At 37.1% G+C, this 19,867-nt stretch overlaps 1 protein-coding gene across 1 annotated transcript in view; it reads right to left on the minus strand.

Moving 5' to 3' along the window:
• The window catches only part of CD226 (CD226 molecule), a 48,322-nt gene that overhangs the window by 23,087 nt on the left and 5,368 nt on the right, over nt 1-19,867 (minus strand). The window contains 5 exon segments of the mRNA XM_027882862.1: nt 4,700-4,702; nt 5,769-5,852; nt 5,855-5,884; nt 5,887-6,025; nt 6,027-6,083. Of these exon segments, the coding sequence (XP_027738663.1) occupies nt 4,700-4,702; nt 5,769-5,852; nt 5,855-5,884; nt 5,887-6,025; nt 6,027-6,083 (313 nt within the window).

Genomic DNA, 19,867 nt, shown 5'->3' on the forward strand with positions numbered 1-19,867 from the left:
ACTGTTGTACTAATGGCTTTAACTGAAGAGAGAAGAACCAAAGGCCTGAAGACAGGTCTGGAAAAGAATCAAGTAAACAAATGGATCCATGTTTCAAATGGCCATAGGTAAACAAATAACTTGACAAACTAGAAAAAGACAATACTCATAGTATGGAAAGCAAAAGAATTTTCCAGTACCTCTTCCCATATCGTGCTAAATGAAAGCCATTCAAGTCTCCATTCCAGTGTGCTAGACACAGGAAACGTAAACTTTCTCTGCATACACTTCTTTGCAAAAGTTAATAATTTAAAACACAAGAAAGAAAGGTTGCAAGAACTTCTGCTGGTGTTTTGCTGCTGATGGGTATGTGGCTGGCAACTGCTGAAGTGACACGTTGTTTAATGTGTTTAGAGTGACCATCTGGGATGACAAATTAAAGAAGCACCTCTTTACACCCTGCCCAATAGACAGCCCAGTGCACTGCACTCTCTATGCTTTGCACTTGAAATTAAAGTTGCAACCTCTGCAGCTTCAAATGCTTTCTCTTCCAGGCAGCAAGTGCATGAATTAACATCTTTTTGATGATCAACAGTTCCTGTGCGACATCTCACATTCTAGTGACATTTCCAATTCTAACACTTCTTCTCCTAGTAGTGACTTTAATTCCTGCTCCTCACACTTTATACTGAGTTCAAAATCAGTCTTCAGACATACATTTCTAAGCATTGTAAATAAGAAACTACAGATCACCCTTAAACTGTTTGTTAAGAATGATGGAATGAATATAGTGACTATTCTTACATAACCTTTATATCTTAGAAAAAATATACAAGAAATCTTCTCTGAAAGTAGGAGTTTTATCTGATTAGTGCAGTAGGATTTGTGAGTCATAAAATGTGGGAAAATTAGGAGTAAAAAAAATAAAATAAAATTGAATTTAGTTCTGAAAACTGTTGAATATATGCTCACACTACAGGGAAAAAAGAAGTATCAGATTCACCCAACTGGCAAGTATCTTCCTGTGGGATAACTAGACTGTTCTTTGACGATACATTCACGTGTAACTGTGGCAGTGCGAGCTCTCAACTTCTTTACAATTATAGTGCAGAATTTCAGCACTGCATCCACTTGTAAGAATATCCTTTAGCTACAGAATATGTGAGTTTTCCAATATAATATCCTGAATATTATTTCTTTTCTGTCAGTCTGTTTCATTAACTGTCTGTAAAGAAAGCATGGATAACATTGTGCAGTCTGTAAGAGTTCTCTTTCTCCTATTTCTTAGATGCCATAGGAAATCTTTAGCTGAAATGTAAGGCAAAAATAACAATATCTGCCCTAACATTTTTCTTATATATTCTGATAAAGTTCCAGGACTAAGCTCAAGCTAAATCTAGATTTAAAAAAGAATATATATATATATATATATATATATATATATATGTAAATTATCACTGCTTTTAGGGTCTTCCATCTACCAAGGATACTATGAGGACAGAATACCAAGAAAAGGCTTCTGTAATGAGAGCTATAACCTCCCTCAGACAGTTATGCCAGTTCAGCCATTGTTTAAAATTATTCTTTTTATTTCTTACTTTTGTCCCCGACTGAAAAAGAATTGTGTTCACCCCACCCAGACTATGGCAGAGTGAATTGTTGTTCTGCAACCAGAGATTGAGCCAGGAAGAGTCCTAAACAGAGTTTCTCCAGTATTATTTTAGCACCTCAGACACCATAAATCTGTTATGATCTCTTATTTCCCCAGTAGAGTCTTTAATCACATATGAAAGAGTGCATCATGGGCTTTTTTAAATAAAAACACCTTTACTCTAAAGGGAAATAAATAGAGATGCTGTCAAAATACTAATAAAAAACATGCTTAATGCTTTTCAAATAACTGATTTATTTCTTCTCTTTCTCTGTTTTTGCATTAAAAAGCAGACCATGATCTCCAAACTTTTTTGACTTCTTGATCTTGTAAGAGCAGGGTCTTGTTACCACTTGAGTTGCTGGACCTAGTTACACTATTGTCACCATTAGACACTACTTGAAATCCTTATTCATTAAGCATCAGCACTTAAGGCTTAAAAGTATGCAAATTAGGATCATACCAAATTAACTCACTTTGTATTCATACCTTTAAAAATTATACAAAGCACAAGGGAAAGCAGAATCAGTCTCATGACCTCTGTTGATTACCAGGAATGAAGTATTTGAGAAATTTTGAACAGACTGAGTGCAGAAATATTCACTGTTTTGCAAGAAAGCAGAAGTTAATCCAAGGTACTTTATCCAAGTTTATCAAATGCTAGCAGATATGACTGACATGTGAAGAACATTTCCCATTTAGTCTAGTTAAGAATTTCCATCACAAGCATAATGTCATATGGCATTACTTCCATTTATTTTACTATTTCTTTTAAATGGAAATTTTTAAAGAAAATAATATATTCTATATCTATATTCTGTGTCAACTTTCACTGAAGTGCGAGCTGCAGATTCCTCAATGACATACTTACCTACTCAAGTTGGTGCAGGAATGTCTCTGGGTCCAACAGTAACAGGTCAGAGTAGATAAATTCTGGCAATTTTCATTGCCTTGGTAGCACAATTTAAATTATAAACCAGGCTTCAGTTTTAATGGACACAAACCCCTAATATCTATTTAAGTCCACTGTGCCAATTTACCAAGTAAGCTTAAGATTCGTGCTGAATATTATGTGTCCACAAAGTTGCACCCTTTAAAGGCAGACCCTTCACAGCTTTAGCCTAACCAACCAATATTTGAAACTAAAAGCATGAACTACAAGGCACTAGACACCATGCAATTCACACACACAAACATACACACACACACAAAATCTATTAAATTTTTCTTGATTAACTGTTATAAACAGAAGAAATGGATTTTGCAGTAAGTTGTTTATTTGTCTGGGGGACTGTAGGTAAATTAATGCTTTTAGAAAAGTAATGTCTATTGGGAATCAATAACTTATAAATCCTAACACTGCAATAGGAAAAAAGTTTAATTACTTATAAAATGATCATTCCAGTATGTTGACCAGATTTCTTAATTCCATCAAAAAATAAGATTCCTTAAAAAGCACTTAATATACCAGGACCTCAATTATTTCTGTACATTAATCTTATAGAATAAGATCCATATGCAATGAAATTATAAGACCAACACTTAGCTTGCTCAACACTTTCACAGGAAAAAACCACTTTAAAGACAAACATAAATGTCCTAATTTTACAGGTTAGAAAACAAAGAAGAAAAAATTATATAACTGGTTTCAGCAGCAAGTTAAAGTATTGGTTGCATGAAAGTGAATTTAAAGTTTATGATGTAATCAGAGCAAGATGTCATCCAGGACTTTAAAATATTTGGTACTGACAAAGGTGCTAGTAAAGTGTGATAAACCCCAACTGACAACAGTTTCACAATAATTATTTCATAAATAAATATCTTCTCTAGACTCCTCCGGTTTTAATAACATATTTAATTTTCAGTGTATATTGAAGCTGCAACATTTTATCTTCACTGCTTATAAACTTCATTCTCTTCAGATCAGTGTTTATAAAGATCGTGTTTCTACACGTCTATCAGGAGATGAATAGGATTGTTCTCAGAAATCTTCATTATTTAAAAGGAAAAGGATTAATTTCTATTCAAAATTATTATCTCCCTCTGTAGTAGATTTAAATGGACATACTTGAAGTATGCAGGGTTTGCTGTTGATTAATGTTTCATTTTTAGTGTGCTCAAACCAAGACAGGAATCCCATGTACTGAGAATACTGGTCCCCAGAGTATCATTTAAAAAATCATACCTCTGATACCCGATCTACTTTTGTGTGGTTTACAGTGTGCTGAAATCTGTAAGGCAATTGCCTAATAGAGGTATTGGACTGAAGAGTAACATCACAGGAAGGTGACAACTTTGTTTCTTGCATCATTTCAGATTAACTCTAGCAGAAACAGCCAGGAACAAACAGCTGAGATCAGAAATGCCTTGTCCACAAAAAGGACTAAATGAGCTTACAGATCTCTAGTCCATCTAACTTTTAGGATTATACAGAAAATGAACCCACTCTGAATAAGAGTTTAGCAATCCATTAGATCCTGGCTGTGAAATACAAGAAAATGTTGAATGGCATCTATTTTCACACTGGAGAATGGTAAAAAGGAACAGAATCTTTCCACATTCAGAAAAAGAAATCAATAAAAAAATAAGAGAAACTACTTCTCCTTTGAAGGCTATTCTGTCATACAGAATCATAGAATCATAGAATCATAGAATCAGATGGCTTGGAAAGGACCTCTGAGATCATCAAGTCCAATCCTTGATCCACTACCACCACTATGGCACTAAGTGCCACATCCAGTCTCTTCTTAAATACCTTCAGGGACAGAGAATCCACCACCTCCCTGGGCAGCCCATTCCAATGCCTGATTACCCTCTCTGTAAAGAATTTCTTCCTGATATCTAACCTAAACCTCCCCTGGTAGAGCTTGAGACCATTGTCTTACTGCTGGTTGCCTGGGAGAAGAGACCAACCCCCACCTGGCTACAACCTCCTTTCAGGGAGTTGTAGAGAGTGATGAGGTCATCCCTGAGCCTCCTCTTCTCTAGACTAAACAACCCCAGCTCCCTCAGCCTCTAACAGGACTTGTGCTCAAGTCCCTTCACCAGCCTCGTTGCTCTTCTCTGGACCCGCTCCAGCACCTCATTATCCTTCCTGAACTGAGGGGCCCAGAGCTGAACACAATACTCAAAGTGTGGCCTCACCAGTGCTGAGTACAGGAGAAGAATCACTTCCCTGCTCCTGCTGGCCACACTGTTCCTGATCCAGCCCAGGATGCCATTTGCCTTCTTGGCCACCTGGGCACACTGCTGGCTCATGTTCAGCTTTCTGTTAATGTACATGATGATCTTCTGAAGATTCTCTCCCACCAGAGATACTCAGTAATTTCTGTCACAGTTGTCAGTTGAGCAATGCTGAATAAGCATGCACAGAAAATTTCTAGAAAAGAGTTCTGTCTCCTCTTAGTCACAGAACTGAAAGGGAAACCAAATTGGAGAAGTGGTCAGGTAATTACAGAGCCTTTGAAAAGTAGACAGCTACACAGAAAGTACGTGGGCATAGGTGGATCTTTTTCTCTCATTCTTCCCTTTTCCATCTTTTAAAAAGTCTCCTTTTAAAGAAAGAGGCTCTTTTTCTTCATTTAAGCTTCCCTACTTAACTCCCTTTTGTTGCCACACCATTCCTAAATGGCTTTTTCCTTCTGAAAAAGCAAGCACAGGAGAACTTTAGGTAAAAAAACAATCCTAGTTTCAGACAAGGAATGCCCTCACTATATAACATGATCAAAATATGGTACCCCCCCTTGGAGAGTTACAAGGTTCATCCATGTAATTTCATGGGTAGTTGCAATTTCACCCTCTGAAGTGTTCCTACAGCTTGTTGGAATGATATGAGAGCCTCGTCCCACTGGAAATATCACCATTGCAATGACCTGTAGTCTGCCATGTAATCCACGGCTTTTGTGAGTTCTATCTGTCTTCTCCGTCTCTGCTTCTTAATTCCCAGTTCTCTTAAAATGATCTTTTGTCAAAGTACAACATTTTTTTCTGTTGTGCTAGTTCTTTTCCCCCCATTAATCCATTTTGGCATTCTATGTAAGTGAAAAGAAAAATTGCAATGTCAGACACTCCCTGAATTGGCATGGATTTTTGTCTTGAATATATCTTCAATTTAAAAAACAATGAGAGATTTGATTACCTGGCTGAATAATTCCTATTCCCTTTTTCAAAATTCCATCTGTGTTAGCTACAATGAAGCAAATGTAAAGATCATCATCTTTGAAGTGCTCTTGATGAAGGATGAGGACTTGTCACCCTGGAAGCATTTTCAAAATAAGTTCTTCCATTGTATTTGTCTTTTCTATAAATGCCATAGGTTGCATGTAAGACAGCTTCATTTTCTTTATGAGTTACATTAATTTTCATTCAACATATCTGGATTATCACACCTTTCTTTTGGATATGTACATTGCAGTTTCACCTTCGCAGTAAGCTTTACAGATGAATCCACAAACTATGCTTCTACACTGGCTAAAGCACACAAAGAAATTTAGTTTCAGATTAACATAATTAAAAATTGAATTTATAGAGAAATGCAGAGACAATTTTGGCAGCACTCCAAGCAATACCCTGAAGAAGAAGTTTGCTAAAAAAGACCCCAAACCTTACAAATTATTATTACTTCTGAATTGTGAATATCATTGAACAGCTAAAATGTGTTTGAGCCCCACAGTAACGCACTTGTGAATTGCGATCATATCTGTCATGGTATGATAAAAAAAGGAAAGATGTTAGCTAGGCTTAAGTAACCTTGTTTCCACAAAGCTTCAGGTTAACAATAAAAAGAACTGTGTGATCCATCTCAAGGAACACTCAATGACTACACTGTGACGTGGTTTTATTCAATCTCTGCACACCAAGTGCCTCTCTCACAGGATGTTTATACTTTTGAAACATGTAAAACACCATGTGCTTTTTACTTTTACGTTCTAAGAAACACCAGGTTTGAGGCCTCAGTGCAGTTGCATCAGAGATTGTCTAAATTCCTATCAAAATCCATCTCAGAATGTTGTTTTCATTACTAATAAGTCTACCGCAATATACATAAATATTATGATGAAGCAGGGATCTTTAGGTTCACCAGAATTCTTTCATTTGATGTGTCCAAAATGAAAAGAATTTTTCAGACACCACAGTTCAACATTTATCTACTATTCAGGAAGTACAAAATCTAAAGAGAGATAAGAGACTTCCTATATATTACAGACCATAAGTTTGTGTGTAGTTATAAAAAGTAATGTCTTAAGGTCTGAAAATTTATTTGTGATAACTTGTCAAGAGGTATTATTTTGGGATCAAAATTATGCAGCTTGAAAAATCTTGTTCAAAGGTGTAAGAATCCTGAGTATTCATGACTCATGTTGAAATTTGTCAAAACAAGTCTCACTCTTGCATTTTTGTGGATTTTTCTTGGGACAACTGCAAGCATGTTTGCACCTTAGGAGACTATAGTTTTATGGAGCTGCTTAAAATTGGACAGTATAACTGATCTGAAGTCAAAACTAAGCTTGAATCAATTCATCAAAATTCTCAAATGAATAAACAAATGTAATTTGAACAGAAGCTGACAGCAGAAATTAGTACTTAGGTGAGTAATAGCCTGCACAAGCTTGAGCAGGACTCAGCATTAGATCAGCTTAAAACACCTTCCACAATGCAACAATCTGTTTGGAAATAAAAATCTGTATATATTTGTCTGTATAACACTCAGCATGTTTTAGGATAATACAAACGAGTTTTTTTCCAATTTGGTTGATTCTCTGATTTTCATTATTTTCATTTTGCCACTTCTCAAATAGATCTGTAATTCCCCGTTGTTGCAGCTGCAGTTACTTCTACTCTGCCTTGCAACAAAGAGAATCCATCAAATGAGGAAGAAATAAAGAAATTGTGCTCTATACCGCTTTTTAACTCAAAACGATGTGCTACCTAAGTGCACTTACTTTTAGAAATCAATAAAATGTAATATATAAGTATATTAACAATGTCTCTTCTTTTTAAAATTCAGAAAAAATAAAATTATAAAGGTTACTTTTCACAGTCTCTTAAGTTGACATGATTCTTGTGTTCCTATTATCTACAAAAATTTTACAGAAATTTAAGTATTTTATTAATCTTTTTCTTATGGAGGGAAACTCCCTGGAAAAAAGATCTGAGTTTCAGTGTGAAAAGGCAATAAACTTTGACTTTTTTTTTCTTTTTTCATTCCTTGTGATTTTTTTGCTTTAGCAAGTGACTTCCTATTTTTTCCTGTGTGGGAAATCATATTCACAGTTGTAGGTAAGTGTAGTTGTTGTTGATCATGTAGTCCCCAAAACATGATTGTTTTTCTTTTATGAGGAAGTTGTATATTTTGAATTAATAGAATCATAGACTCACAGAATTATAGAATTGTCTGGGCTGGAAGGAATCATAAAGATCACCTAATTCCAACCCCCTTCCATGGGCAGGGACACTTTTCACTAGATCAGGTTGCTCAGGGCCTCCATCCAACCCCGCCTTGGCCACTTACACAGATGGGGCATCCACAACTTTTTGGGGAAACTTGTGCCTCACCACCCTCACAGATTCACCAGATATGTTACTGATCAAAAAGATCCTTAAAAAACAGGAAAATACTATATGCAAAATCTTTTCTTCAAAGACTGAGCTTAACTTTCCAAATTATATTTAACAAAATTGACTCTTCATTAAAATTTCTATTGACCTTGTCTCTTCGTTTGTGCATTATTTTTATTATTACTTCAATATTCTGAGAATTTCCTCAAATACTGGAACTTACAGCAGTGAGTTGCAAGCTTTGAGGATTAATACATTCCTGATACAAGACTGGTTTCTTTTAAGCTGTCTCATGATTTCTAAGAGTATAACTTACTTATATTTTAATTGAGCAATGGAAATTGTCCCAGACAATCCAAAATCTGGATTCACAAGGTACACCTAGATATTCAGTAGTCCATCTGATGCTCACTATACATATCTAAATAGAAGAGAAATGAGCTGGAGACTGAGCCTGGTTCTGTTTGCATGACAAAGTTATCTTTTCAAACAGATCAAAACATTAACTTATATTTAGCTTGTCTCAGGAAACACAGAAGTATTACTGATAAGAAAAGCAGGAAATGGGAAGCTTCAGATACTATACTGCGGATTTTGTATTGAGAAAGAAAGGATTTAAGAGTCAAACGTGTCAGGCTCCTAGATTGCTGTGTGGCATTGCAGCCTTTAAACCTGTTACACTGGAACTATATGCATCCTGTATTTAAAACTTTAACCTCCTCAGCTAGCAGTTCTCAAACTGCAGTTGCAGAAGAGGAAAAAAAATTACCTCTGTAACTCGAAATATTATTCTTTATGCAATAATACATATGCATATAGTAGTTTAAAGATAAGTAGTGTTCCACAAAATCTGAATGAAAAATATAAACATATGTTAATTTTTTTACCATTATTATGAAAAATTAAATTTTTTGACACATTTGTCTTGTTTAACTGAAGTTAAGATAAAGTATTTAGGAAGTCTCCAAAACAAAGACATATTCCCTTAAATGAAAATTATTTTTCACTTATCTGTCTATGTACATAAATTGCAATTTTATTGCTCTGTATTTCATGCTCCATTCCATTTCTCTCCATCTGGAGTGTAAAGTAAAACAGAAGTTAAGAAATAAATTTCTAACCCCACATGCTGACTAAGTATTGATGATATGTTAATATCTAAGGGCATTTATTTGCTCTACAACAGACACAGTTACTACAAACATCAGGAATTCTTGGCCAGATAGTCCCAAGAACAGTGTCCCTCATCATGCCTGCTAAAAAAAAACCTGTAACCAGAGCACTACTGGGTGTCCCTCTAAAGGTTGCAATTTAAGTCTCCTCTAGATGCCAGTAAAAGTCCCCTATAGAGACTTATCAACACACCCACAAGTCATAAATTTGAAAACTGTAGGCACTTAGAAAGTTCACTGGTATAATTTGGGGACTGGCACATGAAATATCATATTTTTACAGAAGATGCAACCTATAAAAAGATAGACACACACTAAAAGATAAATATACTTCACTTTGCCCACCTGGGCAGTGAATTTGTCAGAGTAGATATTGTAAGGGAAAACCTATTGTGCAGCCCACTCACTTCTAGTTGCTCTCATTCCTCCCTTACCTCTTTTCTCCCTACCCTCCCTGCACTGAAAGGCTGGAAAACCCTTGTGCCTCTGATCATCTGTGGATACAAGACTCACAACAGCATCAGTAGCACATTTCACAGTCACTCCATCACTTGAGTAGTTCCTTGGTCTCTGCCTCTCTGTTTTTCTTCCCACCCTTCCCTGCAGTATGTCTCTTCTTTCCCAGTTATCCCACTTTCTGGCTATCCTTTGAACCCCAAAGCAAAGGGAATGCTCACAAACAAGCCATACTTAACTAATAGTTGGCTAAATGCCAATTACAGTTTGACAACAAAAGTAGTACAGTGGAATTTTCCAGCTGAATTTACAACCGTAGGATGTGGTTTAAAAGAAAAAAAGAAAAAGAAAGAGAAAGAACAAAAAAGATTGTGCAGCAAACACAATGCAAATCTACAGCTTGGATTTTAATCATGACTTGAACATACATCTTCAGAGACCCTGGGTGAGTCATTTCATTTCCTGGTGCATTAATTTCCCAAATTCCAATACATAGATAATACATAATGAATGTTTCTGTTTCAAAGCATGTCACAATAATCTCTGTAATGAGTTTTTTTTAATAGAAATTGCTACAAAACTGTGAAGAATAAGACACACATATAGGGCCAGCAAGTATGTTAATACACTTTTTAATGATTAATTAGTATTTAAGATTTAACAGATAGGCCTGTAGCAATAAGGCAGAAAGAGAGGCAAATATACTTGCAGAGAGCTGTTACCAACAAAAAAAAGGCCTTGAGTGTGGCAGTGAAGTGAAGCAGGAGATAGCTAAAAAGGAGACCACTCCGGGTACCACTTCTTTACCTGCAAACATGAGCAACCAGAAAATGACCAGGGCAAAAAGGCTCTTTAGTTTCAGTGACTTCTCAGTGAACATAACAAAGCGAGTGGGCTGGAAGGAAGGAGGTTTTAGCAATTTCACACCTGCTGGGAGCATCCCTGTAGATTAGCTCTAACCCTGTAGAAGCCAGGTTAACCAACCCAAACAAAAGTTTAGTGACAAGGGATGTAACTCCTTCTTTCTCCATGGATGAGGGTCTACCATCAAGAAAAATACCTCTTTTTCTCTTTTTCTACTCATCATTCTATGTTTCTTTAAGCAGGATGGCTGAGTGGTACAGCCAGATAAAGGCACAATAATTCAATTTGCCTTTTCCTATTCTGCATCTAATTTAATTGAATCAGTAAAGCACCCCAAACTGGATTAATCCATAGGCATGCCTGATTCCGCAACATATTGCATAAGATTCTTCAGTATGTTTCTTTAATCTCAGAGGAGAATTCAAATGTACATCATATATTACTATGGCGAGAAATAAAAAAATTGTAAATTCAATACAATCACATATTAGGGATATATAGATTAAGATGATTCAGAGAAGAAAACAAATTGAATCAAAAAGGCTTTCCCAAAGGTAGAGAAGAAAAGAAAATATAACCCACATACTCAAATTCTTGATAAATTTTTATTTTTAAACATGCTGGTCTCCAAGATTTTGAATTATATAAATTATAGTTCGAGGATCAAATGCTTCAACTGAAAGAAATCAATTTTTGCAAAAGAGTATGAATTCAGGAATCTTTAGACAAATGACGATGTTTCTGATTTTCTGAAACTGGAAAATTATTTACATTTTTAGATATTCATCCTAACATTACACTGAATACCTAAATGTGTCAGTATCATGGTTTAGTAATGGTATTCTCCAATTTAGTGTTCCTGCTGAAACTCACTCACCCATCCACCTCCTCTGTGTAGGGCTGGAGAGGAGAATTGGAGGCAAAAATTTAAAGATCGTGGTTTGAGATAAGAACAATTTACTGGAAACAGTAATGAGATAAGAAAATGAATAACAGTAACAATAACAAAAGTATAGAAGGGAAGCAAGTGATTCGCGTGCAAACGCTCACCACTATACCATGCAGAGCCCAACAACACCTGACCAGTGCCACACTACCCTGAACTGGCTGGGGCCCCCTGTTCCTGGGAAATGGTGTGAATAACCTCCAGGTCCTAACCATGCCTCGTCCTGGCTACTGCAAAATATAACCCTGTCCTGGCCAGAACTGGGAAAGTGATAAAGCTAAAGACTGTTGATCTTAAAAACTACAGCTCTATGTGTTGTTTTTTAGCTGAAGTAAAGTTAATTTTCTTCACAGGAGCTTGTATGGGGCTGTGTTACAGATTTGTGCTGATAACATGGGGATGTTCTCCTTATTGCTGAGCAGTGCTTACACAGCATCAAGGCACTTTCTGTTCCTCCTCCCACCTTGCCAGAAAGGAGACTGTGAGTGCACAGAGGGGACAGCCGACCCCAGCTGACCCAAGGAACATTCCACACCATATGGCTCAGTATACAGAACCGAGACAGGAAGAAAAGAAGGTAGGACATGTTCAAGGTGACGGTGCTTATCTTTCTAAGTCACTGTTACAGGTGATGGAGCCTGGTTTTCCTGGTGCAGTGGGTTGACCCTGGCTGGATGGTAGGCACCCCCCGAAGCTGCTCTATCACTCCTACCTGCAGTTGGACAGGGGAGAGAAAATATATCAAAAGTTCCTCAGTTGAGATAATGACTGGGAGAGATCACTCACCAAATACTGTCATGGGCAAGGCAGACTCCACGTGGGGATATTAGTTGCATTTATTATTACCAAAATCAGGGTAGAATAATGAGAAATAAAACAAAATCTTGAAAGCACCTTCCTCCCACCCCTCTCTCCTTCCCAGCTCTACCTTCTCCCCGCAGCAGCACAGGGAGATGGGGACTGGGTGTTACAGTCAGTTCATCACAGGTTGTTTCTGCTGCTGTTCAGGGAGACGAGTCCTTTCCCTGCTCCAGTATGGGGTCCCTCCCAAGGGAGACAGTTCTCCAAGAAATTCTCCAATGTGAGTCCATCCCACATCCAACAGTTCTCCACAAACTTCTGCAATGTGGGTCACTCTTCCACAGGGCACAAGTCCTTCAGACACAGCCTGCTCTGGCATGATCCCCCACAGGGTCACAAGTCCTGCCAGGAAACCAGGCTCCTCTCTCCACAGGTGTGCAGGTCCCTGACAGGATAGTGCTCCATCATGGGTTTACTACAGGTTCACAGTTGTCTTTTGGATATCCACCTGCTCCAGCACGGTGTCCTCCATGGGCTGCAGGGGCACAGCTGCTCCACCATGGTCTTCACCATGGGCTGCAGGGGAATCTCAGCTATGGCATCTGGAGCACCTCTTGCTCCTCTTTCTCCACTGACCTTGATGTCTGCGTATCTGTTCTGGCCCATCTCTTCCCTGCAATTACATCTGCACAATAATTTTTTTTTCCTTCTTAAATATGTTATTATAGAGGCATCTCTAATTTCTCTGATCGGCTCGGTCTTGACCAGCAATGGGTCAATCCTGGAGCCAGCTGGTATTGGTTCTACTGGACATGGGAGAAGCTTCTAGCAGCTTCTTATAGAAGCCATCCCTGTAGCCCCTCAGCTACCAAGAAACCCAACCATGTAAACCAAATACACTCCCCCCCCCCACCTCTGTGAATCACATACTTAAGGATTATCATTAAAATCCACATTCATCACACAACCTTCACTTATATCAAGAAAACCAATCAGTCAAAACAAAACAAAACAAAAATTCCCAACACAAAATTCAAAATAACGTCACTACAACACTGAATGAAAGCAGACAATTTACACAAAATTCACACTAGTGGGTTATCAACACCTTTCTAGCTACCAGTGCAAAGCACAACACTGTGAGGGTTGCTATAGAAAATTAACTCTATCTCAGCTAGACCCAATACACCTGGAGATGGCTGAACATCTGCCTGCCCATGGGAGCTGGTGAATGAATTCCTTGATTTGCTTTGCTTGCATGTGCAATTTTGCTTTGCCTATTAAACTCTCCTATCTCAACCCGTGAGTTTTCTACCTTTTCTACTCTTCCAGTTCTCTCCCTGATCCCACTGGTGGGGGAGTGAGCAAGTGGGGCTGAGCTGCCAGATGGGGTTAAGCTATGACACCGTAATTTGAAGGCTGATGACAATAAATCTTGAGATTAAGGAAGAGTATTTTCACAGCTTGTTTCAGCTTTCATTATATGTGTGATGGATGTCATTTGAACATATAAAACATACATTTGGTGACAGATTAAGCTAACGGTGAGATGTACTAATGGTATAAAGGTCTGATTTGAGCAGTGGAAGATACACCACTGCTGAACAATTTTTGAACACCATGAAGAACTACTGCTGTCAACTTTCAAGTGAAAGGCAATGTTATTAGGAGATGAGAAGGTGTGTGGTATTTTCAAGTTCAGTGTCAAAGCCATATTCCTTTGAATTGTTCATAGCAGGAGTGTCCACCTGTGACGACTTGCTGAACTTGAGGGAAGTTTGTGTTTCTGCGTGTGAAGGGGAAAATCTTAAAGCATTCAAATACTCCTCTGCATTTAAATAAAATAAAAGTGGAAAACATGATGAAAAAATGAAGATAACTGTGAAGACAATGAAAAAAGGTAAGTTGATCTACAAAGAAAAGAGAGAGAAAACCTCAGCAAATAAGCCAATAGAACATCCAGTTAATTTATTTTTATTGTAGTTTTATTTACTTGATTGTTTAATGATAGAGACTATCACTATGCAATATTTCTACTTTTATAATAGGAAGATAGTACTGCATTTCTATTCATAATTTGTTGACATGCATTTCCATCCAGTAATAACATGAAAAAAATATTTGAAAGATATGAAAAAAAACTAATTCACAAAGGAAAATAGTAAAATATATTTGAGTCTCAAAGAATTGAATGTACTAATACTGTGCTTATTTCTTCCAGTTTAATTCCTGTTGAAGTCTCTGATTTTATTAGTTTGCAAAAAGTAATGTTATTTGCAGAAACATAAAAGTTTCATTTTAATGGAAGAAAAATGAAAGCAGCTTCAAGGTCCTCATATAAATCCATTATCGGGACAGGAAATGGACTTTTCTGTTTCAGAGCATAGCCATTCTCATACACCTTATTATTTTTCCTGGTTCCACTCTACTTTTTATGTCCATCATGTTACTAAAAAAAAAAAAAAAAAAACCTTTTAAAAGTCTATTTAATGAAATGAATGTTGCTGGATTTTTTTCTTTTGCAGGTAGAGGCTCACAGAGCTGTTTCCTAAACAATGCCCTCAAATCCAACCTGGACGTGAAAACGTTCTGCAGAGGCAGTTCCCTTGCAGTTTAAGTTATCTTTAATTATAGGATGTTGTCAGGTCAGACATCTCTCCAAGAAAGACCTCTAACTTTTATATGACAAACAATGAGTTTTTAAATGGCCTTCAAAATCCAGGGAGAAAGTTAAAGAGAAGCAAACCATGCTCCTTTCCTACATGGCATCTTTAACTGTTTTTGTTGATGCATCCAGGACCCGACATAGGCTACCTTTCTAGCAAAGAAAGTTATCTATCTCATGCATCTGCTTTTTCTTAAGACCTTTCTGTGGTCCCTTATTGTGAAAAAGGTTGGTAAACAGCAAAGTGACACTTAATAATTTTCTGATGATGAACATCTCTCCTACAAGATCAACTCAAACAAACAATGCTATCTGAAATCTCCCTTCCCCCCAAAAAAAAAACCCAGGGAAAACACCCCAAACGCCAAATACCAAACCCAAATATCCTTGAGTTAGTAGTGATGATACAGAAAAGCAGAAAAATCAGATAACTGTTTGTTTTGTTTTACCCTGCCATGTCCAGTTTAATGCGTTATGCAAACTGGGTTTTTCTGTCTAAAAAAGAGGCGGGTATGGGGGTGCTCTTTGGCACAGAAATGGAAGCTGCTGGTGATACTGGGCTGGGTGTCTCAGCAGAGGTCAGGCTCTGCCCTGCCCCACAGCTGAGACAAGCTGGATAGAGACGTGTCAATATGGAGGTGGAGGAGGCAGCTGTGTTCTCACCCCACAGGCACTGGCCGAAGGAGTTGGGAACAGATGATATGAGATCCAAAAGCAGACGAGGTGCATGGGCTCAGCCTTACATGCTCTGTGGTGTCTGTGGGGGGCTGCTCACCCAGGCGCAGTGGAGAGGCTTTGCAGCAGAACTAGGGGAGAAACTGGCTCCCTCAAGGACGGAGGGTTCAGGGGTAAAATGTTTTCCAACTCTGTTATTAAGTCTGTCATACTTACCAGGTTTGAGATCTGACTTTTGTACTATTTGGCTTGTTCAGGGTTGTTACTTCTTTTTTGAGAAAACACAGCCAAACACACCTAGATTGCACCATGGTACGATGGCTTCAGCGAAAGCAGCAGTAGATCTCACTTGCTGACTTAGTGGTCTTTTACAAAGAAAGGGTTGCATCCAGATTTCCAGACCAATGCCTTGGCAAAAGTACATGGTCACTTCTTTCTTCTCCACTTCTTGGTCCTTGACTGGCTTTAAATGTTGGAAGAGGTATAAAACCAACCAATTAACCCCCCCTCAAATTACGGTATTCTTTAGAACAAACAAGCAACATTTTCCCCTTAAAGTGCCCTGCTAAGAGATATTCAAAATTGAAAACAAAAAAAAACATTTGCTAGCAAACTTTTGAAGTAACAATGAATTAAATTCTTCTCACTCTAGACCTTGGGTTTAGAAAAGGATACAGAAAGTATGTAAAAAACAAATACAACCTACCAAAGCTTTATATATGTCATGAAATGACAGAATCATCAGCAAAATCTAAAGAAATATTTTAAATTCTGTTCTGTTGTAATGAATTAAGTTGAACTGGTTTGGAGTTAGTTTGAAGGGTTTTTTACCTTTCCAACCCCAAATATATTGATATATAGCAATTTCTCAAGTAAAAATCCCTTTTGCTACTAAAATCCAGCACAGACATTTCTAAAGTATCTTGTTGCTTTGCTGAAGTTCATTTGTTTAGACAAAGCCCAACAAAACAGTAGATTTTTTACAAGAAAGGTATCACAGTCAAGTGTGAATTTATGAAACCAAAGGGTTCAAGGATTATCTGCTGCAAACATTTTTTTAGTAGAAATAGCATAATTGTGCCATAAACTTCTGCCTGATACACTGCAACACATTACATCTGTTTTATGCTAATGTAGTTCCAAAGAAATCCATGATATTTATACTGACATAAAGCAGTGGTGAGTCATATTCTCAATTAGAGTCTTCAGTTTAAGAAGGAATATCAGAAATTTTTCTTTATTTTCCAAAATTTAGCCTGTAACCATATTCACTGATTTCTAAGAAGCTGAAAGTTTAATTAAATCTGTAGGGTTTAAGAGCATTCATTAAAAAATCATCACAAATTATTTTAGGCAGATTTAACTTTTAAATTGAATTATTGTGACTGCATAGATCTTTTGTTTCATTAATATGTTCATAACAGGAGGTACTGATCTCTGACAGATTTTTTTATTAAATTATGTGTTTGTGATCGATAGGACTCATAAAATGCTTGAAAAGTAGCATATCTGCTCAAAAAAGGCTTATCAACTTCCTAACATAGCTATCCTAAGATTTTGATGCTGCCATCAATTAAAAATATTGTGTTTTGATTTTTGTGGTTGGATTCAACTCTCCTTAGTTGAAATCGTGCGCAAAAACCTCTGCCAGTTTTAAATACAGCAAGGCTGAGAGACCTGAGTTTGTTTAGCCTGGAGAAGAGGAGGCTCAGGGGAGACCTTATTGCTCTCTACAACTATCTGAAAGGAAGTTGTGGCTCGAGTTCTTCTCCCAGGCAACTAGCAAGAGGACAAGAAGAATGTCCTGAAGTTTGCACCAGGGGAGGTTCAGTTTGGACATTAGGAGGAGTTTCTTCACAGAAAGGGTTGTTAAGCATTGGAACAATCACCCAGTCAGGTGGTGGAGTCACTATCTCTGGAAGGGTGCAAGAAATGACTGGACATGGCCCTTCGTGCCATGATCTAATTGACAAGGTGATGATCAGTCAAAGGCTGGACTCAATCTTGGAGATCTTTTCCAACACATGTGATTTTGAACCACACAAAGTGAAAAGCTGAAGATACTTATTTTCTTACAATTATATCTCTCTATTTTTAGTGGAATTTTTCTTTATTTTTGTTAAAGTGAAAGAGATTTTTTTTTTTGGAAAAAAAAGTAGTGAACTGAGTTTATGATGTGTGAGTGTTCAAAGGCAGAATAATCTGATGCATTAGGCAGACAGGAATTTAAACAGATAATCTGAGGTCAGCCTTGCCAGGATAAGTTTAATGAGTTGGTTGACTATATTTATGTTGATCAGAAATAACCAGAGACCTTGGCATTGCAAGCAGTTAATTCCTAAAGATCTGATGGGAGAGTGCTCCTCATGCACATGCCGGAATGTCACACATACAACTCCATGTTTTGGGTTATTCAAATGAACATCCTGGATTGAGGTGTCCAAGATCAAAATTGCATTCTTCAACTTCTTTGCATCAGTGTTTGTATCCATTGCAAACTTCATTTATTTTGCAATGGGAAACCTGGCTATATAGGACTACTTTTTTTTTTTTTGATTATTTTTCAAAGCATAAAATGAAAGATACACTGTATTGTTATAGCTGCATTTTGTCCCTGGATTCCTAGGATCAAGAGCTTTGTGTGTTGTTTTTTTTGTTGTTTCTCTTGTAGATGATAGTAAATGATATTTCCTAGATATTATTTCTCAATCTCAACGGACTTTTTCTGCACAACTGAATCAATAGTATTTTTTTACTAAGCCTGAGATGAATACATATGTTTCCCCCTTTCATTTAAGTAGAAATTCTATTGTTTTGAAAAATATGTATATAATAATATACAAAATATGGGTGCTGAATTAATTCATCAAATAGTGAATAAATTCTTCTCAAAGCAGAGATACAATTTCCTGTCATTCTGATATTAGTCATTCTTTGTACAGAATGGGAAGCATTAAAGGCATCTTAAATAGTTCTCAGTTTGCTTTTCTGAAAAGATTTTGACAGTGTTAATTACTTCAGCTAACAGAAATTTCTGACACTTACATGACCTTCGTCTGCATACGAAAAAGGCTGTCATGGTTGGTGTACTGATATATGCAGTGAAAATCCTGGGAAATTAAATGAAATGAAACTATCCTTAGCGTTGTTAGCTGCCAAGAAAGGCATTTCCAATGACTTCACCAAAACATAGATTATACTTCTTCTGGTGGGGAAGGGGGATTTTTGTATGAAGAAATGAACTCCTTTGGAGTGTAGCAATAACATGCCCTGGTTGCAAGAGAGAAGAGAAGCACAAGGTTTGTCCCAGACAGAATCCGATGGTGGTCTTGTGCATCATTTCACTCTGCTGGTCAGCATCAGGTTACCTATAATTCTAAAACAAACTGTGCTAGTCCCAGCAAAATCCGAAGAAAACAGAGAAAAATTCTAACTAAACCCAAGAAAGAGCTACTATCAGAGCACAGGGGAATGGCAGAACGGGATGGTTTTCAGAAGAAATACAGAACTGGTAAAGTAGATCATTGTGTATTCTCTTTATTTTCCATCGAAAAGATAGAGGGCTTTGCTGTGCATGCAACTTGTACCTTTACTCTGCCATGGTTAAAGTAATGGCATCATTCTTGGACACGTGCATTTGTACCAACAAAAATTCTGTTTATTCATCACTTGCCATGTCGTTCATTTGTGAGAAGGCTAATACACACACGGCAGTCACCTTTATGTAGTACGTTCATGAGAGAGTCGCTATTAATATCGCTACACTGATATTAAAAAAAAAACCACTGTAAACATGAAACATTAAAGTGGTTGGCACAAAATGTGTTGTTAAATTTAACAATTGTTAAATTGCCATTCTTAGAGTAAGGGTCAACAAAAGTTCCTAGAACAGCAATAATGGAAACCCCTATAAATAAGTCATTGCTAAACACAAGTTAAAAAAAAGAAGAAAAAGGAAAATAAAGATGAAATAAATGAAAATCAAATAAACTATGATGGCACAGAGAGCTGCTGATTTCACAGGTGTTCATAGGTATGGTCCTTTGAACTTATTTTCTACAGGATCAGGCTATTTTGCCTATTTTACTGTTTCTTTTTCT

Source organism: Empidonax traillii, unplaced genomic scaffold (genome assembly GCF_003031625.1).
Source record: "Empidonax traillii isolate 1590-97213 ecotype Southwest subspecies unplaced genomic scaffold, ASM303162v1 scaffold113:size1526484, whole genome shotgun sequence".
Taxonomy (NCBI): Eukaryota; Metazoa; Chordata; class Aves; order Passeriformes; family Tyrannidae; genus Empidonax; species Empidonax traillii.